This window comes from Scyliorhinus torazame, chromosome 8, assembly GCF_047496885.1.
Source record: "Scyliorhinus torazame isolate Kashiwa2021f chromosome 8, sScyTor2.1, whole genome shotgun sequence".
NCBI lineage: Eukaryota > Metazoa > Chordata > Chondrichthyes > Carcharhiniformes > Scyliorhinidae > Scyliorhinus > Scyliorhinus torazame.
Genome location: NC_092714.1, coordinates 189774154 through 189801192, shown reverse-complemented (window position 1 = coordinate 189801192; position 27039 = coordinate 189774154). Strand labels below are relative to the sequence as shown.

At 46.6% G+C, this 27039-nt stretch overlaps 1 protein-coding gene across 1 annotated transcript in view; it reads right to left on the bottom strand.

Annotated features, from left to right (window-relative positions):
* Window positions 1-27039, bottom strand: part of LOC140428898 (zinc finger protein 335-like) — a 267142-nt gene that overhangs the window by 181149 nt on the left and 58954 nt on the right. Inside the window, exon 15 of the mRNA XM_072515545.1 lies at window positions 18776-18921. Coding sequence (XP_072371646.1) covers window positions 18776-18921 — 146 coding nt within the window. The remainder of the gene's footprint in view (window positions 1-18775; window positions 18922-27039) is intronic.

The following is a 27039-nucleotide window of genomic DNA, read 5'->3' as shown; positions in this document are numbered from 1 at the left end:
GGAAATGCCCCTCACAGATGAAGGATTTGCCCACTACCATTCCTTAAATAGACCCATAACAATGACAATGAACGTAAAAGGCATAACTTCAGAAGTAAGACAAATACCATTGGTAAAGATCACCCTTTTAGCTAATGATCAAGTAATTAGATGTCAAGCTGGACTATGGCCTGATTTAGACAAAGACCATGATTGCGACATTATCCTATCCCAAGACATAATATAGAAATATGACTTACTTCTATTAGCCCCTCAGGATAACAGATGAGAACAGTTAGAGGAAACTCTTAGGGATAGCCCGGACAAACAAACAAAAGCACAAATTAAGAACTTAATTCTCAGACACTGGGACTTATTCCAAAAACATCAGAATCACTGCGGACTGCTAAAAATTCAACCAGTCACAACCGGAGTCAACGGCTTCCCGGTTCAGAAACAATGGTTCATCCGAAACCCGGGGTGCAGAGCCGCGCTACAAAAAACAATCGACTCCTTATGCCAACAAGGCGTTCTGATTAAAAAATCATCTCCGTATAACTCCCCTATGTTTGGGATTCCCAAAGCTAAAGGCGGAGTCAGACTTTTAGTCAACTACCAAGAACTAAACCACGTTACGATTCCAAACGCAGCCCAATCCACTAGCATACAACAAGTTACACAACAGATTAGCCGAAAAAAGTACAAATCCACTTTAGACTTATCCAACGGCTTCTGGTCACACCCGATCCTCCATGAGGAGTATGATTACACAGCGTTCACCGGTCCTAACGGCCACCTGTACGCCTGGACCCGACTCCCGCAGGGTTTCCGCAATTCCCCTCAGCTCTTCGCGGCCGGCATTATTTCTGCATTAGCGCCCATACGCCATAAGTACGATATCGACGTCTATGTAGACGACGTGTACGTGACAACCGGCGAACAACACCTAGAAGCCCTGGACGAAATCTTTACCCTTTTAAAGATCCATGGATACATAGTCGGCCTTAAGAAATGCCAATTACTTAAGAAATCAGTTGAATACCTCGGTATCAATGTCACAGGCACTGGCCGAGGCCTTACCGACTCTTTTTCCGAGAAACTCTCGGCTATTAAAAAACCTACTTCCCTTAAACGGCTACAATCTATACTTGGACTACTTAATTTTGCATGGACGTTTGTACCGGCATTCGCTCCACTTTCAGCTCCCTTGTATGAGTACTGTACCCCGACAAATAAACCTTTCTGCTTCCCAGAGCATGCAAAGGAAGCTCTTACACAGCTAATTCTTGCAGTAAAAAATGCCACTGACCTTAGCTCTAGAGCCCCATCCAGGGATATCTGTCTTATCACTTGGATCGCTTCCCAAGCAGCCTGTGCAGCCTGCTTCGATCAGGGAGCCACTACACCTTTCCAATACCTCTCCCTTAATTACTCCTCCTGTGAACAGAGATTGACCGCCTTAGAACGCTGCATGGTCCTCATCCTACATGCCGTAAGATTCTTATGGAAGGTTCAGGCCAACTAAGATCACAGGAAGGAATGCCAGGGAACGAACGCAAGGCAACCCAGGCCAGATACACTAAGTGGCACCATCTTTTATATGATACCACCCTGAGCTTTGAATACAATGAAAAATACTCACAGGATATACTCCATTTCCCCGGTTTTGAAAAACTAGACAAAGAAGGGGACCCGGATATTCCGAGTCGCAAACTTACCGTAACTCCCCTAGAGGACTTCGACCTTGTAATTTACTGTGACGGATCGGCAATGCCCATCCCTGATAGACAAGGCAGTATGCGCACAATAGCTGGTAGTGGGGCAATACTAGGTTTTCATTCAGATGGAACCTTCAAACCCACCAAATCAATTTCAAGGATCCTGGGTCCCCATAATGCCCAATATGCAGAGGCACAGGCATTATTATTAGCCTCACAAGAAATACCTTCTCATGATACTAAAACATTAATCTGCACTGATAGCGCCTATTGCCAGAAGGCTACAAATACTTTCTTCCCAATATGGAGAAAAAATACCTTTAAGACAGATAAAGGAAAACCAATAGCTCATATATCCTTATGGCAAAAAATTGCCCAGCAACTAGATAACAAGCATCATGTTACCATTATGCACGTCCCAGGCCATACGAAAGAAGGCCCCCACGGCATCGGTAACCAGATGGCAGAAAACGTTGCAAAACAAGCAGTGACCCTAGAAGAAATAGGGACAGAACATGTAAATGTCCTGGTAATTACAAGACAAATGTACAGTGACAATCAGGATGATGAGTTACGCCTACTTATTTTCAGGAAAACCCCGCGCAGGTACCCATCCAACTATAACTATCATTGCGACAAAATGGGAAGAGTCTTGGTTACTAGTCCAGGAAAGGAGGCTAAGTTTATCCCACCAGCAAAGAAAGTTTAATACAGGAGGCCTGTGTTAGCCATGGTTCCGGCAATCCTGGAGCCAAGGCAACAATGGCTAAACGACTGCTCACCTATTGGTGGCCTTATATATTAACTGATTGCAAAACATTCGTGGCAAATTGTCCTCAGTGCCTCCAGACCTCGAAAGGAGGAGGAGTCACCAGATCTAAATTCATCTCAAGAACAAAACCAGACGCCCCCGCCATGTGTGGCAGGCTGATTATGTGGGACCCTTTACGCCCTCTACTGGGCACCCTCCTTATACAGGCCAAAACCAGTACATCTTAGTAGTTGTTGACACCTGTACCTCCTACACGTGGTTGGTGCCCAGAACCCGCTGTACCATGGTTTGCGCTGCACCAGCCGGCGGGAAGGGGCTTGGCGCCATGCCAACAGGCGCCGAAGGGCCTCCGCCGGCCGGCACGAGTTGGCGCATGCGCAGGAGTGCCAGCGTCTGCTGCCGTCATCCCCGCGCATGCCATCGCGGATCGGTACAAGGCTGACGCGGAGGAATAGAGTGCCACCACAGCACAGGCCCGCCCGCGAATCGGAGGGCCCTATCGCGGGCAAGGCCACCGTTGGGGCACCCCCCGGGGCAAGATCGCCCTGCACCCCCCCGAGGACCCCGGAGGCCACCCACGGATCTGGGTCCCACCGGTATGGACCAACATTGATTTACGCTGGTGGGACCCTCGTTAAATGGGCAGGACTTCGGCCCATCGCGGCGCGCAGAATTCGGGCAGCCCCGTGGCCCATTGCGTCGCGCCAGTCCCCGCCATTCTCCAAGGCGGGCGGCGCGATTCACACCGGGGCGATTTTTGGGGTGCCGGAGAATTCGGAGGACGGCGGGGGTGGGATTCACGCCGACCCCCGGTGATTCTCCGACCTGGTTGGGGGCCGGAGAATCCCGCCCCATACGTTCCCAAAAGAGATGGTCCAAAAAGCAGAAATGCCAGTGCTGCTGCCTTACCGCACTCAGCATTACCTTTTCACTTATCCTTTTTAGCCTCATACTTGGCATTATTACGGTCTCCCTCACTGCGACGCAAACCTTTGTCCTAAATTCTAATATGGGCCAGGACCTTAACTATACAGAACTGAATAATAATGACAATAATAACAGGCAAAACCAACATCTTTTATCATTGGAAGAACCAAACTCCACAGTCTCCGTACCTTCAGAGACACCGGTTCAACGATCATGGGTCAAAGATGGTATTATTGCCTATACTGATCTCCATCCCACAGTAAGGGCAGCAGGAGCTATCATGTTTCAACTCATCTTAGTCCTAGACACAGATGTCATATCAGCCCAACTCCTGCTAAAAGAATATAGACATTAACTTGACCTCCAAAAAACAGTGGCATCCGCTGTCAGACAGCTGAAATTGACCTCTCCCCAGCTGAAGCTTGCTCAATTCACTGAGCCAGAAGAAGACATCCTTCAGTATGCACACTGTTATATCGTCACACTGCCCGAAGCCCGGCCACCGGTCACTCTAAAAGCGGACCAATGTACTCCGCTGCTATCCTTAGATGAATACGCATTTTCGGACAATGGACGACGAGCAGTCATAAATTTCTTCTCTCGCCACACAGAAAGGGTGCGGTGCCAAATGCCATATTTACACAATTTCGGAATCGACTCCTACTGTTCCTCTCCAGGCTCTAACAGGGCCCGCATTCAAAATTTCATCAATCACTCGACCCCTGGTTACCATATGCCTCAACTCATGGCTGGCGAACATATTATTTGTTCCACTTCTTTCTACGGGCCCTGGTACAAAGAATCCAGAGACCCCGTTAATGATTCTATTAATTTCCTCAAGTCACTATCACGAAATTCATCCAACAACAACCTTCCCGATACGTGCCTACATATTCTCCAAGGCACCAACCACTCGGGTTCATGCCAAGATTTCTTTCAACCTATCACTTTTCGTGACATTTGCAGGCACCCTCTATGGGTTGCCCTCCTGAATCAATCCTTATCAAACCATACAATTGGCATGAGATTGAACGAAAAGGTATGGGAGCTTGTCCACCAGAAAACAGCACCATTACTAAACCCTATTGGCGTTGTACTAATAACCTCACAGCCTCTATCTGGACAGATAACGGTGACCAGAATATCACCCTTAGATCTCTCTATCTTGTCCTATTAGAAAACGAGATCCTCCTACACTCGCTTCACCACGCGGTAACTCCTATTCCCTTTTGGAGCACTACCCTGGCAGACAGCGCAGGAAATTCGAATGCAGCAATTGACTGTGCCTGGCTCCAACAGCTTGATTGCCACTTCAGGCATAGACTTCCCTCTTTCATCTCTAACTTCAAACGCGAGGTTCATCTTCTTGAACTTTCCTCAGGTCTCGCACATATCGCATACAATCTCACACGCCTCAGCCCATGGCCAGCTGCGAACGCAGATCTATTTCCGCTCAAATAGTTAAGGGACAACAAATCTCTGTTGACCTTTCCTCCAGGTTTCTATCCTGGAATAAGGAACTGACGAACAGCCAGCAGAATATTGCTCACCATATTATTTCCTTCAGAAAACACTCGGCCCAGGGACTTGCCCTCTCAGCAGCAGCTATGTTACATTTAGGGGCCAAATTATCGATCACTAAAACTTATACCCAACTACTTAGAATTATTAACGCTATCCAGATGGGCCATGTCCCCGGGGAAGAGTTAGAACAGTCAATCGATGAATATATGTCTTCAGACAAACATCTGGCTGGTTTACAAAGAGGAGGAACAATTGTAAAACTTTATAATGTCATTTCTTCGGATGGTGATGTCTAGCACGAGGGGACATAGCTTTAAATTGAGGGGAGATAGATATCGGTCAGATGTCAGAGGTAGGTTCTTTACTCAGAAAGTAGTAAGAGCGTGGAATGCCCTGCCTGTAACAGTAGTGGACTCGCCAACACTAAGGGCATTCAAATGGTCATTGGATAGACATATGGACGATAAGGCAATAGTGTAGATGGGCTTTAGAGTGGTTTCACAGGTCGGCGCAACATCGATGCCGAAGGGCCTGTACTGCGCTGTAATGTTCTATGCTCTATGTTCTATTACTTTGAATCCTGAAGATCCTGCTGGGGATATATTAGGTGGTATGGTAACTAGATATTACCAAAGGCGTCGGTATAAGATTCACCTTGTATTCTCAATACCTATGTTTCATGAAAACAGAGTGTCATTATTTACCTACTTTTTGGCCAACATCGGCATTCCCCACTGCAGGGCCATGCACTGCACCCTGATACAGAGAAAACCCGACTATAATGTTGGCATAAGTGAGCTGTCCCTTAAAAACCAGACAGCCTTATTACACGCCTCAACTAACATTACCTGGCTCACGGCTAAATTACGCCCTCCGGGATCCTTCTACATCGCTGATGACTGGACACCAGTTCACCTCTGCGATACCAGTGCACATGGTTGCTCTGTAATAGCCATGCCCATCACACAGGCGTTCCGCTCCTACTTCTCCATGGCCAACGGCTCAACCATTATAGCCACAGCAAACTTTTGCGAGGATTGCTCACTTCCAGTTGGCACCTGGCTGATTACCCCAACGGTTAACCATACCAAGTGTTGTGGCATTTATTACCGCCAGTCATACACCATAAGCAGTCTATCTCCTGCCCACCAGCGGTAGATCCATTCCTAAGGTTGCTTATCTCACAAATACTGGATGCCTCAATGGTCATCATACAGGAGCCATTAGTCTTTACATATACTAATTGGGACATCGAGAAACAGATAAAGCACCTCCAGGCCCACTTGGAGTCAATAGACACTATGGTAGTCGAGGTATTACGGTACCTGGTATGCTGGAGCACCATTGGTGGAAACTATATGCTTTCTATTGGTTAAGATGTATGGTAGCTCCACCCTGCTAGGCGGGGTATAAGAGCCCGTGCTGCTCCAGCAGCCTTCATTCTGTACCTGAGCTGCTGGGGGAAACAGCCAGCTTATTAAAGCCTTCAGTTGGACTACAACCTCGCTTTCGTGGTCATTGATCGTGCATCAATTTAATAAGCTAGTTTTTAAAAAAAAAATGATGGAGCTCCGAATCAAGCCAGAGTGTCTGCAACTCAGCCCCCACGCGGCGAACTCAGCAGCAATCTTCAAGCACTGGCTGACGTGCTTTAAAGGGTATCTTAGGACGGCCGAAAACACACCCATGGGAGAACAGAAAATGCAAGTCCTGCACTCAAGGGTGAGCCCAGAGATTTACACCTTCATCGAGGAAGCTGAAGACTTTGATGCAGCAATAGAGCTGCTAAAAGGACATTATATTTGCCCGGTAAACCAGGTCTACGCCCGGCACCTGCTAGCAACGAGGCGACAAACCCCTGGGGAATCGCTGGAAGAATTCCACCGTGCACCCCTGGTGTTGGGGAGAAACTGCAGCTGCCCGCAAGTTTTGGCGAGCGAACACACTGAACTCTTGGTCCAGGACGCTTTCGTGGCGGGTATGCTATCCTCACAAATCCGCCAGCGACTGCTAAAAAAGACACTCTAGGTCTCAAGGAGGCACGGGCCCTGGCAGGGTCCCTGGATGTGGCCTCCAGAAACACCCGCGCTTACGTTCCTGACCGCGCAGCAGCCTCCTGGGCAGCGTGGGACCCCTCCGCAGCCGACCCCGAGACAGCCGCCGTCCCCCCACAAGACTGTGCTGCAAGACCTGGCAACCCCGGGGGGCCCCGCTGCTACTTTTGCGGGCAGGCCAAGCACCCCCGCCAGCGCTGCCCGGCCCGCGCATCCACCTGCAAGGGATGCGGTAAAAAGGGCCATTTCGTGGGGGTATGCCAGGCCAGTGCAGTTGCCGTGGTCTCCGGCGGCGAATGCGGACTGCCAACACAAACCTCTCCACTGTTAAGTAATGGGTTAAGAGACATTGCAATTAGTTGTCTCATTTATGTTAAGTATCCATTAATTGACATTGATATGTAAAGGGGCTTCAGGTGGCCTCTGTCAGGTGATGTATAGTGAGAGTTTTGTGCAAAGGCTGTTGGAAGGAAATAAATGTGTGTTTGTGAAAAAGGAACAGAACTTTGGACTCTTCATATCACAGCAACTAAAACGTCTAACAATTGGTAGCAGAGGATGGTTGCTGCGTAAATTTGAAGGGTTGAAAGATACAACTTTTCCAAATCAAACCAAGGAGTGAGTTAGAAACGAAAAAAAAAAAGGGATATATGGCTGAACCGAGGATAGAGATGGCTGGATTTGACTATCCTCCCTTATTTTCTGAAAGGGAATCGTACGACCAATGGAGAAGTGCAATCGTTATGTGGACTAAGGTAACTGCTTTGGGAAAGAGAAAACAAGGTGTGGCATTGGCTCTTTCTCTACCATATGGCAGTAAAATCCAAAACAAAGTGCTTTCTGAGCTGGAATTGGAAGAGTTAGACTCAGAAGAAGGTCTGGAGACTTTATTACATTATAAGAATAAGATTTATAAGAAAGATGACTTGCTAAGTACGTATGAAGCATGGTTGAATTTTGCTAAGTTCCGGAAAATGGAGGATATCTCCATGGAAGACTATATAATGGAATTTGGCAGACTATATAAAAGACTGCAGAAATACAACCTGGAATTTCCACAGTCTGTGTTGGCCTTTAAATTAATCGACTGTGCTAGAGTGAGCAACATGGATAGGCTCCTGGTTTTGACAGGAGTTCAGTTTACTGATGAGGATACCTTATTCGAACAGATGACAAAAGCTTTAGAAAAGTTTCTGGGGAAACATTCGATTCCGATGGCTCTGATGACCCAAATAGGTCAGTCTGCAATAAGGCAGAATATGGAAGATACACTACTAACAGGATGGCGAAATAGTATGGCTACGAACAAGGCTCAAGACTATAGAAGGAGACCGAGTAAAGGAAATTATGAAGACAGAAACCCAGTTAGAACCTACAATAGGAAGATGAACCCCAGAAATGCACGGGGCATGATAAATCGATGTTTTCGATGTGACTCTCAATACCATTATGCTTTCAACTGTCCAACTCGTTATGATAAAGTGTTTGAAGCGACACATGACACGGAAGAGTCAGAAGAGGAAACAAATAGTGACCAGAATGAAGGCATTGTCCTACTGACAAGCAGTTTTACGCCGGTAATGAGGGTGTTGGTTGCAGAATCCTTCAACTATGCTGTATTGGACAGTGGCTGCACATCTACTGTGTGTGGAATTGACTGGTTAAAATGTTACCTGGACTCTTTGAATGCTGAAAATCATAACAAGGTTAAGGAATTTGAAAGTTCCACAAGTTTCAGGTTTGGGGATGATAATACTCTGAAGTTGCTGGAAAGAGTGGTGATCCCTTGCAATATTGCCGGAGTGAATCATTTCATTAGCACAAATGTTGTATCAAGTGAGATACCTTTGCTTCTGAGCAGACCGTCGATGAAGAAAGCACACATGAAACTGGATATGGAACAGGATAAGGCAACAGTTTTTGGAATGACGGTGGACTTACAATTTACACAGTCGGGACACTATTGTATTCCATTACTGACAAATAATATTTCAAGTAGAGTGGTTAAGGATGTGTTAATGGCAGTTGAAAATGTGACTTTAGCTGATAAGCTTGTGGTATTAAAACTGCAGAGGCAATTTGCACATCCGTCTCCTCGGAAGCTGAAAAATGTATTAAAGGATGCAAGAGTAAGGGATGACGACTATACTAAACTGATAGAACAGGTTAGTGACCGCTGTGAAGTTTGTAAGAAGTACAGAAGGACACCAGCATGACCAATAATAACCCTACCTTTGGCCAGGGATTTTAACGACATTGTGGCCATGGACCTTAAGATCTGGGATAAAGCAAATAATATATTTATTTTGCATTTTGTAGATTTAGCAACCAGATTTAGTCAATCAACGATTGTACAAAGTAAAGAAAAGAGAGTAATTCTGTATCAAATCGTGGAAAAATGGATAGGGACAGGAATGGGTCCACCGGCAAAATTCCTTACGGACAATGGGGGAGAATTTGCTAATGATGAGTTTAGGGATATGTGTGAAAACATGAATATCAGAGTTATGAATACAGCTGCAGAAAGCCCATTTAGTAATGGTGTCTGTGAAAGAAATTGCAGGCTAAATTCAGCTTTAGCATGGGCAGTACATGAAAAGAATTCATTGCAGATGGTTGGGGGCTATAGTCCTTATCAATTAGTGTTTGGTAGAAATCCTAAAATTCCGTCCATTTTGGATGATCAGCCTCCAGCTTGGGAGGGGACTACAATTAGCTCTTGTTTTGCTGAACATTTAAATGCATTACATCGCAGTAGAAAAGCTTTTTTGGAAGCAGAAGTCTCTGAAAGAATTCGCAGAGCTTTAAGACATAATGTATGGCCATCAGATGACTTTTTCAGCAAGGTGGCATGGTATACTATAAGAAAGACAATTCTAATGAATGGAAAAGCCCAGGGAAGATCATAGGCATAGATGGCAAAACAATTATTTTGCAACATGGTAATCAAACTGTTAGGGTACATTCATCAAGGATAATGGGTACAGATTACAAATTTTCAAACTTAGACAGAGCAGACAGACATGACGAGGAACCAGAGTCATCTTGTACGCATGTGTTACAGAACTATGAGGACCAATTAACTGATAAAGACAGGGGTTCTGTGGAGGAACACAACACTTCTGATGAATTAGAACAGGCCATTTTTCCGAAAGGGCAACTGCCAAAAGTTGGTACAAAAGTGGCATACTTGCCTGAAGGGTCTAGTCAATGGAAGGATGCAACTGTTATTAGTAGAGCAGGGAAGGCCACTGGAAAGTATAAACATTGGTTGAATGTACAGCATTTAGGGGAAGGAGTCAAGACAATGGATTGGGAAAACGAAGTTCAAAAATGGAGGGCACAGAAACGTAGTGCCAGTTCAGATAGTACATCGGATAGTGAACAGGTCCACAGGAAAAGGTTGAGAACTATTGAAAGGACATCCCACAGCAGAAGGGAAAGATCAAGCAGTAGCAGTACAGAACGAGATACCAGGTGGGAGAGGGGACATAGTTTATCAAGATCTCGGAACATGAGTAAGACTACAAATACTAATAGGAGTAGAAGCCCACATGCACGTGATATTTTGGTGGCTTCAAATAAATTAGATGAAAAAGTTATCAAAGAAGCTAAACAGCAAGAATTGCATAGTTGGAGTGAATTTGGGGTATACACAGAAGTACCGGATAGGGGACAAAGAGCTCTATCCCACAGGTGGATTTGCATGGAAAAGGTTTTTCCGGATGGAACTTATAAGGCAAAGGCCAGGCTTGTGGCAAGGGGATTTGAAGAAAACTTAGAAGATCAGGATTTAAGGGTAGATTCACCTACAGCAGGAAAGGTTATTTTAAAGATCTTCTTGGCTCTATTCGCCACAAAGGCATGGGAATGCAAATCTATAGATATAAAAGCTGCCTTTTTGCAGGGGCATCAGCTCCAGAGAGACATTTTTCTCTGTCCTCCTAAAGAAGCAGTTAACACAGAAGGTGTACTCTGGAAGTTGAACAAATGTGTATATGGATTAAATGATGTAGAGTCTGGTATTTTTCGGTAAGGTCAGTTTTGTTAAAGTTAGGCTGTTGCCAGTTGAAAGCAGATCCTGCAATATTTTAGGGGCACTATAAAGGAAATCTTTCTGGCATTTCTATGATGCATGTCGATGATTTTTTGTGGGGTGGGACTAGTGATTTTGAAGCTATTGTAATATCTGGTTTGAGGAAAGAATTCAGGGTTGGAAGTCAGGCTTCCGATGCATTTAAATATATTGGACTGGAAATTGGACAGACTAAGTTAGGGACAACTTTAGGTCAGCAATCTTATTTGGAAAGTATCAGCCCAATAGCAATTAGTCGTGGCCAAGTTTCACAAAAAGATGCAATGGTTTCAAAGATAGAAAAAGAGCAACTGCGAAGTTTAATTGGGCAACTGATCTGGTTAGGAGAAAGACTAGACCGGACGTGAGTTTTGATGTCTTAGAGTTGAGTACAAAAATGAATGATCCCAAAGTGGGCGACATAATAAGAGCAAATAAAGCGTTGGCCAAACTAAAAATGCAGGAGTGTGTTTTGAAGTTCCCGGTATTAGGTGACCTTAGGCACTTGAAACTCATAGTTTATAGTGATGCGTCCTACGCAAATTTATGTGATGGGGTTTCAAGCGCAGGAGGTTTTATAATTTTCCTTTTGGGGAACAATGGTAAATGTTGCCCGCTTCTGTGGGAAACAAAGAAAATAAGGAGAGTGGTAAAAAGCACTTTGGCTGCTGAGACGTTAAGCCTTGTAGAGGCGGTGGATATGGCCTTTTATATATGTCAGATATTGACAGTAATTTTGGGATTAGGGAATTTGGGTAATATACCTATTGACTGTCACATTGACAATAAATCCCTGTGGGAAAATGTGCACTCTCCAAAAAGTGTTAATGAAAAGAGGTTACGGATAGACATCGCAAGTTTGAAGCAGATGTTGGACAGAGGGGAAATAACAAAAATTAAATGGGTCAACAGGAGCTATCAACTGTCAGAGTGTTTTACGAAAAGAGGGGCGAGTTCACAGAAACTTTTGGATATTGTTAATGAAGGGCGCTTGTTTCTGTGACTGTTTTTTTTTCTTTCTCGTCCAAACAAAAAAAAAGGGGGGGGGGGGGGGGGAAATCATGTGTGTGTTTTTGAGTTTCTTGAAATTTTGTTTTCACCTAATTTTTTTTTCTTCAAGGAAGGGGAGACTGTTAAGTAATGGGTTCAGAGACATTGCAATTAGTTGTCTCATTTATGTTAAGTATCCATTAATTGACCCAGATATGTAAAGGGGCTTCAGGTGGCCTCTGTCAGGTGATGTATAGTGAGAGTTTTGTGCAAAGGCTGTTGGAAGGAAATAAATGTGTGTTTGTGAAAAAGGAACAGAACTTTAGACTCTTCATATCACAGCAACTAAAACGTCTAACATCCATAGTCCCCGTGCGGCCAGCGGTTGCCGCCATCTTCCTACTCCAGGGCCACGTGCGGCACCCGGGCGCCGCAATCTTGTCCCGCGGACGCCACGTTAGAGGGATGAGCACCACCATTTTGTGCACCCCCAGCCATGTGCGACCAATGGGAGCCGCCACTTGGATGGACCCCCAGGTCCCCAGCTCGGCTGACCACACACTGCCCGAAGAGAACACTCAACTGCTGCGATTAGCCTCAGTGACTCTGGATCAGTCCCGGCCTCGAACACTCTCAACTGCTACAACGACTGTATTTATCAATGGGCACGAGACATCCTGCCTAATCGACTCTGGGAGCACGGAGAGCTTCATACACCCCGACACGGTAAGGCGCTGTTCTCTCCTCGTCCACTCCGTTAATCAAAAAATCTCCCTGGCCTCCAGTTCCCACTCAGTGGAGATAAAGGGGTTTTGTGTAGCAAACCTCACAGTCTAGGGAAGGGAGTTCAAAAATTTCCATCTCTACGTCCTTCCCCACCTCTGCGCGGCCACACTCCTAAGTTTAGACTTCCAGTGTAACCTCCAAAGTCTAACCTTCAAATTCGGCGGCCCTATACCCCCCTCACTGAGTGCGGCCTCGCGACTCCTAAGGTCGACCCGCCTTCCCTGTTTGCGAATCTCACCCCGGATTGCAAACCCGTCGCCACCAGGAGCAGATGGTACAGTGCCCAGGACCGGATCTTTCTTAGGTCAGAGGTCCAAAGGCTACTGAGGGAAGGGGTCATTGAAGCCAGTAACAGTCCCTGGAGAGCTCAAGTAGTGGTGGTAAAGACCGGGGAGAAGCATAGAATGGTCATCGACTACAGTCAGACCATCAACAGGTTTACGCAGCTGGACGCGTACCCTCTCCCCCGCATATCCGACCTGGTAAACAGGATCGTGCATTACAAGGTCTTCTCCGCCTACCACCAGCTCCCCATCCGCACTAGCGACCGCAAATACACTGCCTTTGAGGCAGATGGGCGGCTCGACCACTTCTTAAAGGTTCCTTTCGGTGTCACCAACGGGGTCTCGGTCTTCCAGCGCGAGATGGACCGAATGGTTGACTGGTACGGTTTACGGGCAACATTCCTGTATCTCGATAATGTCACCATCTGCGGCCACGACCAGCAAGACCACGACACCAACCTCCGAAGATTCCTCCAGACCGCAAAAATCCTTAACCTTACATACAACAAGGATAAATGCGTGTTTAGCACCGACCACCTCGCCATCCTCGGCTACGTAGTGCGAAATGGAGTTATAGGCCTCGACCCTGAACGCATGCGCCCCCTTATGGAGGTCCCCCTCCCTCACTGCTCTAAGGCCCTGAAGCGCTGCCTAGGGTGTTTCAGTTACTACGCCCAGTGGGTCCCCAACTATGCGGACAAGGCCCGTCCCCTGATCCAATCCACAGCTTTTCCCCTGTCGATAGAGGCCCACCAGGCCTTCAGCCGCATCAAAGCAGACATTGCAAAGGCCACGATGCACGCCATCGACGAGTCCCTCCCCTTCCAGGTCGAGAGCGACACATCTGACGTAGCTCTGGCGGCCACCCTCAACCAAGCGGGCAGACCCATGGCCTTCTTAAGGTTAAGAGGTGACTTAATTGAGGCATACAAGATGATCAGAGGATTGGATAGGGTGGACAGTGAGAGCCTTTTTCCTCGGATGGTGATGTCTAGCACGAGGGGACATAACTTTAAATTGAGGGGAGATAGATATCGGTCAGATGTCAGAGGTAGGTTCTTTACTCAGAGAGTAGTAAGGGCGTGGAATGCCCTGCCTGCAACAGTAGTGGACTCGCCAACACTAAGGGCATTCAAATGGTCATTGGATAGACATATGAACGATAAGGGAATAGTGTAGATGGGCTTTAGAGTGGTTTCACAGGTCGGCGCAACATCGAGGGCCGAAGGGCCTGTACTGCGCTGTAATGTTCTATGTTCTATAAGACTCTTTTGCTTGCTCTATGTTCTATATTCTATGTTCTTCTCACGTACCCTCCATGCTTCCGAAATCCACCACTCCTCAGTCGAAAAGGAGGCCCAGGCCATAGTAGAAGCTGTGCGACATTGGAGGCATTACCTAGCCAGCAGAAGATTCACTCTCCTCACTGACCAACGGTTGGTTGCTTTCATGTTCGATAATGCACAGCGGGGCAAGATAAAAAACGCTAAGATCTTGCGGTGGAGGATTGAACTCTCTACCTACAACTACGAGATCTTGTACAATCCCGGGAAGCTAAACGAGCCTCCTGATGCCCTGTCCCACGGCACATGTACCACCGCACAAGTGGAGCGCCTCCGAGCCCTCCACGAGGACCTCTGTCACCCGGGGTTCACTCGCCTTTTCATTTTTATTGAGACTCGCAACATGCCCTACCCCATCAAGGAGGTCAGGACAGCCACCAGGGACTGCCAAATCTGCGCAGAGTGCAAACCGCACTTCTACCGACCGGAGAAAGCGCATCTGATAAAGGCTTCCCGTCCCTTTGAACGCCTCAAAGGGCCCCTCCCCTCTACCGACCGCAACACGTACTTCCTGAACGTGATTGACGAGTACTCCCGGTTCCCATTCGCCATCCCCTGCCCCGACATGACCGCAACGACTGTCATCAAGGCCTTCCATAGCATCTTTGCACTGTTCGGGTTCCCCGCTTACATACATAGTGATAGGGGGTCCTCCTTTATGAGCGACGATCTGCATCAATTCCTGCTCAGCAAGGGCATCGCCTCAAGCAGGACGACCAGTTACAACCCCCAGGGTAACGGACAGGTAGAGAGGGAGACCGTCCTACTGGCCCTACGGTCCTGGAATCTCCCAGTCTCCCACTGGCAGGAAGTCCTCCCGGATGCCCTCCACTCCATCCGGTCACTGCTTTGTACCACCACCAACCATGCACCTCACGAACGTCTCCTTGTCTTCCCCAGGAAGTCCTCCTCTGGGACTTTGCTCCCGACCTGGCTGGCAGCACGCGGACCCATCCTGCTCCGAAAACACGTGCGGGCGCACAAGTCGGACCCGTTGGTCGAGAGGGTCCATCTTCTCCACGCTAAGCCCCCAGTCTGCCTACGGCCGACAAGATACAGTCTCCCTACGAGACCTGGTGCCCGCCGGAGCCCCACGCACACCCCAGCCACCTGTCCCAACCTCCCCTCCACCAAGACACCTTACAGGAGGATCGGTCCTTCCGCCGGCCCCGTCTAGGCCCCCCCACCCACCGACGCACCCCGCAGGCGCTCCCTTCCCAGGTCAACCGTTTTCCCCACCAGCGCCATCTAGGGGTGTCGAAGCTGCCATGGAGATCGAAGCCACGCTCCCGGAGTCACAGACACCTGAGCCTCCACCGCAGTCACCACCGAAGCTCCGATGATCACAGAGGACGACCAGGATCGACTGATTGCTTCATTTTAAATTGTAAATTGTAAATTTAAATCATCAATTGTAAATAGTTATTAGAATTGTAAATAGTTACAAAACGCTGTACGGAGGTATTACGGTACATAAGAACATAAGAACTAGGAGAAGGAGTAGGCCATCTGGCCCCTCGAGCCTGCTCCGCCATTCAATGAGATCATGGCTGATCTTTTGTGGACTCAGCTCCACTTTCCGGCCTGAACACCAGAACCCTTAATCCCTTTATTCTTCACAAAAAACTATCTATCTTTATCTTAAAAACATTTAATGAACGAGCCTCAACTGCTTCACTGGGCAAGGAATTCCATAGATTCACAACCCTTTGGGTGAAGAAGTTCCTCCTAAACTCAGTCCTAAATCTACTTCCCCTTATTTTGAGGCTATGCCCCCTAGTTCTGCTTTCACCCGCCAGTGGAAACAACCTGCCCGCATCTATCCTACCTATTCCCTTCATAATTTTATATGTTTCTATAAGATCCCCCCTCATCCTTCTAAATTCCAACGAGTACAGTCCCAGTCTTCTCAACCTCTCCTCGCAATCCAACCCCTTCAGCTCTGGGATTAACCTAGTGAATCTCCTCTGCACACCTCCAGTGCCAGTACATCCTTTCTCAAGTAAGGAGACCAAAACTGAACACAATACTCCAGGTGTGGCCTCACTAACACCTTATACAATTGCAGCATAACCTCCCTAGTCTTAAACTCCATGCTTCTAGCAATAAAGGACAAAATTCCATTTGCCTTCTTAATCACCTGTTGCGCCTGTCTCTCTGCACAGCAGCATGTTTTAATATTTTATCATTTAAATAATAATCCCTTTTGCTGTTATTCCTACCAAAATGGATAACCTCACATTTGTCAACATTGTATTCCATCTGCCAGATCCTAGCCCATTCACTTAGCCTATCCAAATCCCTCTGCAGACTTCCAGTATCCTCTGCACTTTTTGCTTTCCCACTCATCTTAGTGTCGTCTGCAAACGTGGACACATTGCCCTTGGTCCCCAACTCCAAATCATCTATGTAAATTGTGAACAATTGTCGGCCCAACACTGATCCCTGAGGGACACCACTAGCTACTGATTGCCAACCAGAGAAACACCCATTAATCTCCACTCTTTGCTTTCTATTAATTAACCAATCCTCTATCCATGCTACTACTTTCCCCTTAATGCCATGCATCTTTATCTTATGCAGCAAACTTTTGTGTGGCACCTTGTCAAAGGCTTTCTGGAAATCCAGATATACCACATCCATTGGCTCCCCGTTATCTACCGCACTGGTAATGTCCTCAAAAAATTCCACTAAATTAATTAGGCATGACCTGTCCTTTATGAACCCATGCTGCGTCTGCCCAATGGGACAATTTCCATCCAGATGCCTCACTATTTCTTCCTTGATGATAGATTCCAGCATCTTCCCTATTACCGAAATTAAGCTCACTGGCCTATAATTACCCGCTTTCTGCCTACCTCCTTTTTTAAACAGTGGTGTCACGTTTGCTAATTTCCAATCCGCTGGGACCACCCCAGAGTCTAGTGAATTTTGGTAAATATCACTAGTGCATTTCCAATTTCCCTAGCCATCTCTTTTAGCACTCTGGGATGCATTCCATCAGGGCCAGGTGATGTGTCTGCCTTTAGCCCCATTAGCTTGCCCATCACTACCTCCTTAGTGATAACAATCCTCTCAAGGTCCTCACCTGTCATAGCCTCATTTCCATCAGTCACTGGCATGTTATTTGTGTCTTCCGCTGTGAAGACCGACCCAAAAAACCTGTTCAGTTCCTCAGCCATTTCCTCATCTCCCATTATTAAATCTCCCTTCTCATCCTCTAAAGGACCAATATTTACCTTAGCCACTCTTTTTTGTTTTATATATTTGTAGAAACTTTTACTATCTGTTTTTATATTCTGAGCAAGTTTATTGTCACAATCTATCTTCCTCTTCTTTGTAGCTTTTTTAGTCGCTTTCTGTTGCTCCCTAAAGATTTCCCTGTCCTCTAATCTCCCACTAATCTTTGCTACTTTGTATGCTTTTTCCTTCCATTTGATACTCTCCCTTATTTCCTTAGATATCCACGGTCGATTTTTCCTCCTTCTACCGTCCTTCCTTTTTGTTGGTATAAACCTTTGCTGAGCACTGTGAAAAATCGCTTGGAAGGTTCTCCACTGTTCCTCAACTGTTTCACCATAAAGTCTTTGCTCCCAGTCTACCTTAGCTAGTTCTTCTCTCATCCCATTGTACCTCCATAACTAATTCTACCGTATTGCCATGTTTGTAGTATCAGGCCACCAGCCCCACCGGACTCTTTTTAACAGGGGGTGAATGTGGTAGTAGAGGTATTATGGTACCTGGAATGCTGGAGCACCATTGGTGGAAACTGTATGCTTTCTATTGGTTAAGATGTATGGTAGCTCCGCCCTGCTAGGCGGGGTATAAGAGCATGTGCCGCCCCAGCAGCCTTCATTCTGTACCTGAGCTGCTGGGGGAAAGATCTAGCTTATTAAAGCCTTCAGTTGGACTACAACCTCGCTTTAGTGGTCATTGATCATGCATCAGACACTTCGACAATATACGGGAGCCATGAGAGAATTCTTTACTGCATTCGGCGAGACCATGAAAAACACCATCCCGAGACTACCAGGTGCATTCTCCTCTATTATTGACTTCGCCGTCAACACGGCCTCCAGAATGCTTCACTGGTTTGGCGATATGTTAGGACTGGGAAAATACCTAAAATATGCTTCAATTGGGGTTGGAGGCATAGTACTCATACGTTTCCGTCGCCCCAATAGATAATTGACAATTATGGATCAATACCAAAAAAGAGACGAGGACATAATTCAATAATTCACTTTCCAATCTTTCTTCTCTTCCCCGTCATTACCGGAAATATATGAAGAAGCTGTTGTCAAGCTTTCACTAAATACTAACGCTGGTACAGGAGACCACGCGACGTGGTTTCTGCTTCTGCTTTAGTGACAGATAATCGTGCCTCTTCGCTGAGGGAAGAGCCTGGAATTGGGCTTGGACTGGATGTAATTCCGGGACTAGAAGACATTGATATCATTGTTGTCTCTCTGACAAAAAGAAAGAAAGATATAAGACGAAAGAACAGTTTTTACGACCCTTCCACTTCTCCTTTTTCTTTTTCTTTTTGGTTCCCTGGACACTAGTATTTCCACCGGTCTGCTCAGCAGTCCAGGTGGCCAAGAGGAGGACATTGCCAGCAATTTGCGGATTTGACCTACGGATTATGTCCCCCTAGTCTGCCTCACCTTCCTGTAAAAACTTTCCCAATATATAGTATTGACCTAACTTAACACTTTCCCAATCTTGTATTCTCCATTGCCTTATGCCTTATGAACAAAGAATTTTGAAATAATTAAAGGAGGATATATTGTGGCTTTTGCCTTTATACCTCTTACCCTAATTATATTGCGCCTTAACAATACTAGATTGGCCCCAACTGCCAAAGCCAAAACTTGAACCAAAGCAGAAGACCAACCAAAAACAAATCTACAAACCATCATGTCTGACAATCCAAACTTCTGCTCCCCCTACTGCACCGTCCTCCAACAATGGGGCTCAGCCAATCAATACTACTCAATCCAAACCGATCAACAAAGACAAGAGACCCTCTATAGTTTGCGAAAGCTGCAACAATTATTGCTTGAGCATCGCGCCCCCTTATGCGGAGAATTGATATACCAATTCCTATACCCACGCTGGACCGAAGACTGGACCTCTTGCATCTTGATGACCACGCCAATGGATGATCATCTAAATTTCAACTTCTGTACGCACCACCTGGAAAACCTGAATAACGACCCTGGACATAGAGACACATTAACCTTTTGTAGATCTAACAATGGCACCTTCACTTGCAACAAAGTGCAGTTCCATGTTGGAGTAATGAAAGGAGAAACTTCTCATTCCTATACTTGCCCTTACATCCCAGAGTGACCAGAAGAAACCCTTTTGAAAGGACTTATGAGCAAGGACTTACTGAAAGCCCAAACTAGCCATTGTAATCTATCCACAGGAATGCCTATCTTTGCCCACAATCACCCCATGAAGCAAAGGCACCTTACACAATTCCAGTGTGTAACCTGTTCCAATCAGAATATTTACTGGAAGTACTCTCCCATTTATCTGCACTGTTTGATCCAAGCATGGGAACTTAATATGGAAATAGAAATCCATTTTAACTATGAACCAAGGTCCTCCGACCCAATAATCTCAGATCCCCAAGCACCTGGCAACTATGAAGCCGACTCTAGGCTGGCAGAAAAGATAATCCTGAAATTAACTTCTTATAAAATAGCACCTCAATTCGGATGTACCCCTGAACAAGCCCTCAAAATACTGACCATGGAAAAAGAAACAGGTCAGCAAACCCCATTCAATCCAATATGTACAATCTGGGCAGGAGGATATGCCGACTGCCTCCAAACCAGGCATATATACCCAAATACCATGACACTAGCGGAGCTCCTACAGACAGAAACCTTCCGTATGACCTACCCAAAAGATGATGGATGGATGGTCTGCCTAGGAAGGATAGTGTCCCTCAGAGGACAAGAAGACGTCCAGAAAATAATAATACAAGCTGATACCCAAAACTGATACCCAAGAGATATTTTCAGTCATCTCAGAATGGGAAAATATCCTCTATGCCAAGGACACCCGAGATGAGAAAAGATGAATTGATCAATTTAAGAAAGGATTCAAGAAATTCTCCCTGTGTCATGGATGGGGACAAAACCAGACCCCATACCCCTCGGCCTACGAGCACACAGAAGCCAAATTTTCCAACCTTATGCTGAAAATGGTCTGTGACGAAGTAAGTCACGAAATTGGATTTGGTCCATGGCAATTGGATACCCCAAAAATACGCCAGATGAAAATAGCCAAATTAACCATGTATGGTCATTCTCAACTCCAGGTGAGTACTTACCAAACCTACCTGAACGACCCCAGGTCATCAAACAGACTTTTGCTGATTGGGTAAAAAACAAAGAAAACCTGCTGCAAGGAACTGGCCGAATGGACTTAGAGCGCTGCAGAAAACAGTAATGAGATAAGCAAGTAGTGATGTCGCCCAGAGATAGGATAGGGGCTGGTTTAGCACACTGGGCTAAATCGCTGGCTTTTAAAGCAGACCAAGGCAGGCCAGCAGCATGGTTCGATTCCCGTACCAGCCTTCCCGAACAGGTGCCAGAATGTGGCGACTAGGGGCTTTTCACAGTAACTTCATTGAGGCCTACTCGTGACAATAAGCGATTTTCATTTCATTTCATTTCATAGATGGGACTTACCCCACCTAGACACCAACTCTAACTGACTAGACCTACCTTATCTTTCCAGATGGCCAACCTGGCTATGTCTCCATATACTTGGAGGATACTCAGCCTATGGAGAAAGACCATGCTCATTACTCTTGTATAATCTACGATCTCAATCCTAATTAGCATTAAAAACATTAGGAATAGCTTGCCTTATAACAGGAATCTGTAACCTTATTATTGAATGCGTTAACCTTAGATTACTGTACATCCGAAACAGAAACCCATTTCCTAGACAAAATACCCACAGTCCATATCTTGCTAAAAGAAAACTGCCCGTAACACTAATCCCAGAATCACACGCAACATGAGGACAAATTACGAAGCAAAACTCCTCTTGGGATTCTGTTGTTACCTGCTCTTATTATGGACCCTCAAAAGGTGGACTAAACCGCCTATTCGGAAATCAGAAGCATATATCATGGGAAAAACACCCATGAAAGACAGGTGGCAGAATCAACTCTTTTCCAAACAATTGGAAGGAAAAAATGAATGCAACAAAGAAGGACATTCATCAAGAAAAATATTTCGCTCAAGAGGAGGATGTGGCGGTATCCACGCTACTCACCAGAACTGACTTTATATTAAATCATGTGTTAACTCTATATTAAAAACAGATGAAGCCATGTATTTCTTGTAAACCATAAAATTGATGCTACTTATCGCAATAATGTCTTTCAACAAGTACTGCAGACATTACCTTTGTAGATGCCCAGCTGCAGTGAGCTTATTAGTCTAGTGGCCTTGTCTAGTGGCCTTGCCAACTACGGGAGGCTTCTGTTTGTCTAGAAATGTCTGTTGGGGTGTTAATCCAGCATCTTCAGAAGCAGAGGTCTGCTAAAACCTCCCTAGAACTCCCTAAGTAAAAATCCTATAAAAGTTTAAGCAAAATGCTGCGGAGGCAATCGCTTCAAGAGCTGTTTAGAAGATTGCTGAGCCACTGCCTTTATCTCGACTCGTAGAGTTCTGCTCTTGGTTGAGTATTGAATTCCGAGACTACTAGCCGCTGTAAGTGTGAATTGTTCATAGCTTAGGTAACTATGTAGTTAGGGAATTCAAGGGCTAACTCATCTATATCCTGTATTTGCCGAACTGTATAATTTACTAAAAACTTGTATTACCCTTATTCTTTAAATAAATTGCGTATATATTTTACCATACAGATCCGTGTCTATTTTCATAAATAAGTGTGACATTTAACTAAGGCTCATCATGTTCTCACCTCTGAGGCTAATGGAGGATGACTTACCCATACCCGGCTCTCAGAATAAGAAAGATTTAGCTGCAGTTAAAGATAAGATAGCCCCCTAAGTGATAGTCTCTCTCGTATACCGAAGGAACATTGTTGATACTATAATTACACATCCCAAACAGCGAGTCTTACTTTAGATATTGACAAGACCTTGTCTGGTAGCTTACAACCTCAACTAATCGGGAAGATCTTAGGTAGAATACTCCTCCACTGTCACAAAAGACAACTCACATCTAAATCGTAAGATTTTGGAATTTTCTCTGGAGGTTTGACCAATATTTATCCCCGAACCAGTATCACTTAAAAAGATAGGGTCATTATCTTGTAGACGGTCATTAGCAGATTAAAAGCAAATTACTGCGGATGCTGCAATCTGAAACCAAAAAAGAAAATGCTGGAAAATCTCAGCAGGTCTGGCAGCATTTGTAGGGAGAGAAAAGAGCTAACGTTTCGAGTACAGATAACCCTTTGTCAAAGCTAAAAAGCATAGAAAGTGGGAATGAACGATGAGTCATAACCACAGAAACCAAGGGAAAAGATTGGTAATGGCGATCCCCAGAGAGAATAAAAGGTGTGAAAGGCCAAACAGCAGAGAAACTAAAATCAGACAGATGTAGGTGTGGGGGGAAGGGGGACATGGGTGGGAGAGAGATAAAATGAGAAAAAGGGGTGAAGGGGGAAGCAAACATTAGCTCTTTCCTCTCCCTAAAGATGCTGCCAGATCTGCTGAGATATTCCAGCATTTTTTCTTTTGGTCATTAGCAGATTGCTGGCTATGTGACACATCGACTGCCACATTTCCTACATTGCCAGCAGTGACCACAATTTAAAAGTATTTCATTAGCTGTGAAGTGTTTTGCAACATCGTGAAAGGCTCTATATAAACAGAAACTTAAGAAATAGGAGCAGAAAGAAGTAGGCTTTATAGCTCAGCAATCTTGTTCTGTCATTCAGTAAGATCAAACCAGATCCACATCAACTCCACATTACCACATTATCTTCATGTATAATTATAAACCTCAGTCTTGAATATCCTCAGTGACTGAGTATCCATAACCCTCTGAGGTAGAACATTCCAAAAATTCGCAGTGCTTTGACTGAAGAGATTTCGCCTCATTTTGGTCCTAACCTGCAGACCTAAGATTAGAAACATACAAAGATTTGCAGCACAGAGAGAGATCATTTGTCCCATAGTGCCTGTGCCATTTGACAATGGGTTGTCTGGCCTAATCCCACCTTCCAGCTCTTGGCCCATAGCTCTGTAGTTATGGCAGCTCAACTGCATGTCCAAGTGTTTTATAATGGTGATGAGGGTTTCTGCCTCGATCAGCCTTTCAGACATCGAATGCCAGACCTCACCATCCTCTGCCTGAAAACAAAATACTCCTTAACTCCCCTCTAACCCTTCTACCAAGTACTTTAAATGAATACCCCTGTTTATTCACCACTCTGCTAATGGAAATAGATTCTTCCTAGTCACCCTATCTATGTCGCTCATAAATTTATGCCTGGACTTCCGGGTGCGGCGATGACCAGCTAAGTCGCACGTTTCGGCAGCTCCCGGTGGAACGGACTTTTGGGCTCTTAATAGGAGCCCCATCGGCAATTTTAACGGCAAATAACACTGTGCGGTAATCCAGAAGGGAATCCCCCCTGGACACGGATGGAAAAAAGAGAGGAAAGTAGCCGGATTGCGGTGGATCCTCAAGAGCAGCAGCCAGGAAGGCAGGCACAAAGCAAGATGGCGTCGGAAGGAGGCAGTTTAATATGGGGCCCTGACCAACAAGAGTTCCTGCAGCGTTGCGTAGATGAACTCAAAAAGGAGATGAAGAAGGAGCTGTTGGCCCCGATATTACAAGCGATTGAGGGGCTAAAGGAGGAGCAAAAGACCCAGGAACAGGAGCTTCGGGTCGTGAAGGCAAAGGCTGCTGAGAATGAGGACGACATACAGGGCCTGGTGGTGAAAACGGAGATCCACGAGGCACAACACAAAAGTTGTGTGGAAAGGCTGGAGGTGCTGGAGAACAATGCTAGGAGGAAGAACTTAAGGATTCTTGGTCTTCCTGAAGGTGCAGAAGGGGCGGACGTCGGGGCATATGTGAGCACGATGCTGCATTCGTTAATGGGATCGGAGGCCCCGACGGGTCCGCTGGAGGTGGAGGGAGCCTATCAGGTTATGCCGCGAAGACCGAGGACTGGAGAAATTCCTCGAGCAATAGTTGTGAGATTTCTCCGATACAAGGACAGAGAGATGGTCCTCAGATGGGCCAAGAAAACTCGGAACAGTAGGTGGGAGAATGCGGTGATCCGCGTGTATCAAGATTGGAGTGCGGAGGTGGCGAGAAGGAGGGCAAGCTTTAATCGGGCCAAGGCGGTGTTGCATAAAAAGAAGGTCAAATTCGGAATATTGCAACCGGCAAGACTGTGGGTCACACATCTAGGCAAACACCACTATTTCGAAACGGCAGATGAGGCGTGGACATTTATTGTCGAGGAGAAGCTGGAGTGAGCGGGCCAGAAAAAGAACGTTTGGGACAAAAATGGGGGGGGTGAATTTGTAGGATGAAGGGGGGAAAAGGGGGAAGAGAGGACTTCCCAGATTGTTAAACCTGCGACCCTGTAACTTCTCTCTCTTCCCCATGTCGTGGGGGAGGAGGTGAGGGAGGATGAGGAGCTGTGGGCGCCGGCCATTGGGGGCGGGGCCAAAGGGGGAAGCGCGGGCTTTGTTGCCGCGCTATGGTAATCATGGCGGGAACAGGGAAGCAGGAAGGAGGGGGCCTCGCACAGTGTGAGCCGAGGTCACGGGAGGAAGCCGAGGTCGGCCAGAGTTTGCTGACTTCTGGGAGCAACATGGGGGGTGCAATTACGCTAGCTTGGGATCTAGCGGGGGGGGGGGTTAACTGGGTTGCTGCTGCTGGGGAGAAGGGGGAGCTGGTATGGGAGGGGGGGGTCGGGGCGGGTGGGCGCCGCCTGGGGGGGATACAGCTACGTGGGAACCGGGTGAGGAGCTGGGTTGAAAAAAGAAATGGCTAGTCGTCAAGGGGGGGGGGGGGGGTAAGTCCAGGTTAGACTTCGCAAAGGATGGGTGGGCAGGTGTTTCATTCGGGGCTAGATGCAAAAAACAGGGGGGTGGCCATACTAGTGGGGAAGCGGGTAATGTTTGAGGCAAAGACTATAGTGGCGGATAGTGGGGGCAGATACGTGATGGTGAGTGGCAAACTGCAAGGGGAGGCGGTGGTATTAGTGAACGTGTATGCCCCGAACTGGGATGATGCCAATTTTATGAGGCGTATGTTAGGACGAATCCCGGACCTAGAAGTGGGGAAGTTGGTAATGGGTGGAGACTTTAATACGGTGCTGGACCCAGGGCTGGACAGATCGAGGTCCAGGACCGGAAGGAGGCTGGCTGCAGCTAGGGTGCTTAAGGATTTTATGGTGCAGATGGGAGGAGTAGATCCCTGGAGATTTAGTAGACCTAGGAGTAAGGAGTTTTCGTTTTTCTCCTATGTACATAAAGTATTTTCACGAATAGATTTTTTTGTTTTGGGAAGGGCACTGATCCCAAAGGTGATGGGGACGGAGTACACAGCTATAGCCATCTCGGATCATGCTCCACACTGGGTGGACCTGGAGATAGGGGAAGAAAAACAACAGCTTCCACCCTGGAGAATGGACATGGGATTATTGGCAGATGAGGGGGTGTGTTTAAGGGTGAGGGGGTGTATTGAAAGGTACTTGGAAATTAATGATAATGGGGAGGTACAGGTGGGAGTGGTCTGGGAGGCACTGAAGGCAGTGGTTAGAGGGGAGCTGATATCTATTAGGGCACATAAAGGAAAGCAGGAGGGTAGGGAAAGGGAGCGGTTGTTGAAAGAACTGCTGAGGGTGGACAGACAATACACGGAGGCACCGGAGGAGGGACTATACAGGGAAAGGCAAAGGCTACATGTAGAATTTGACTTGTTGACTACGGGTAAGGCAGAGGCACAATGGAGGAAGGCACAGGGTGTACAGTACGAATATGGGGAGAAGGCGAGTAGGTTGTTGGCCCACCAACTGAGGAAAAGGGGAGCAGCGAGGGAGATAGGGGGGGTGAGAGATGAGGAGGGAGAGATGGAGCGGGGAGTGGAGAGAGTGAATGGAGTGTTCAAGGCATTTTATGAAAGATTATATGAAGCGCAGCCCCCGGACGGGAAGGAGAGAATGATGTGCTTTCTGGATCAGCTGGAATTTCCTAAGGTGGAGGAACAGGAGAGAGTGGGGCTGGGTGCACAGATTGAGACGGAGGAAGTAGTGAAAGGGATTGGAAGCATGCAGGCGGGGAAGGCCCTGGGACCAGACGGATTCCCAGTTGAATTCTATAAGAAATATTTGGACTTGCTGGCCCCGCTACTGATGAGAACCTTTAATGAGGCGAGGGAAAGGGGGCAGCTGCCCCCGACTATGTCAGAGGCAACGATATCGCTCCTCCTAAAGAAGGAAAAAGACCCGCTGCAATGCGGGTCATACAGGCCCATTTCCCTCCTGAATGTGGATGCTAAGATTCTGGCCAAGGTAATGGCAATGAGGATCGAGGATTGTGTCCCGGGGGTGGTCCA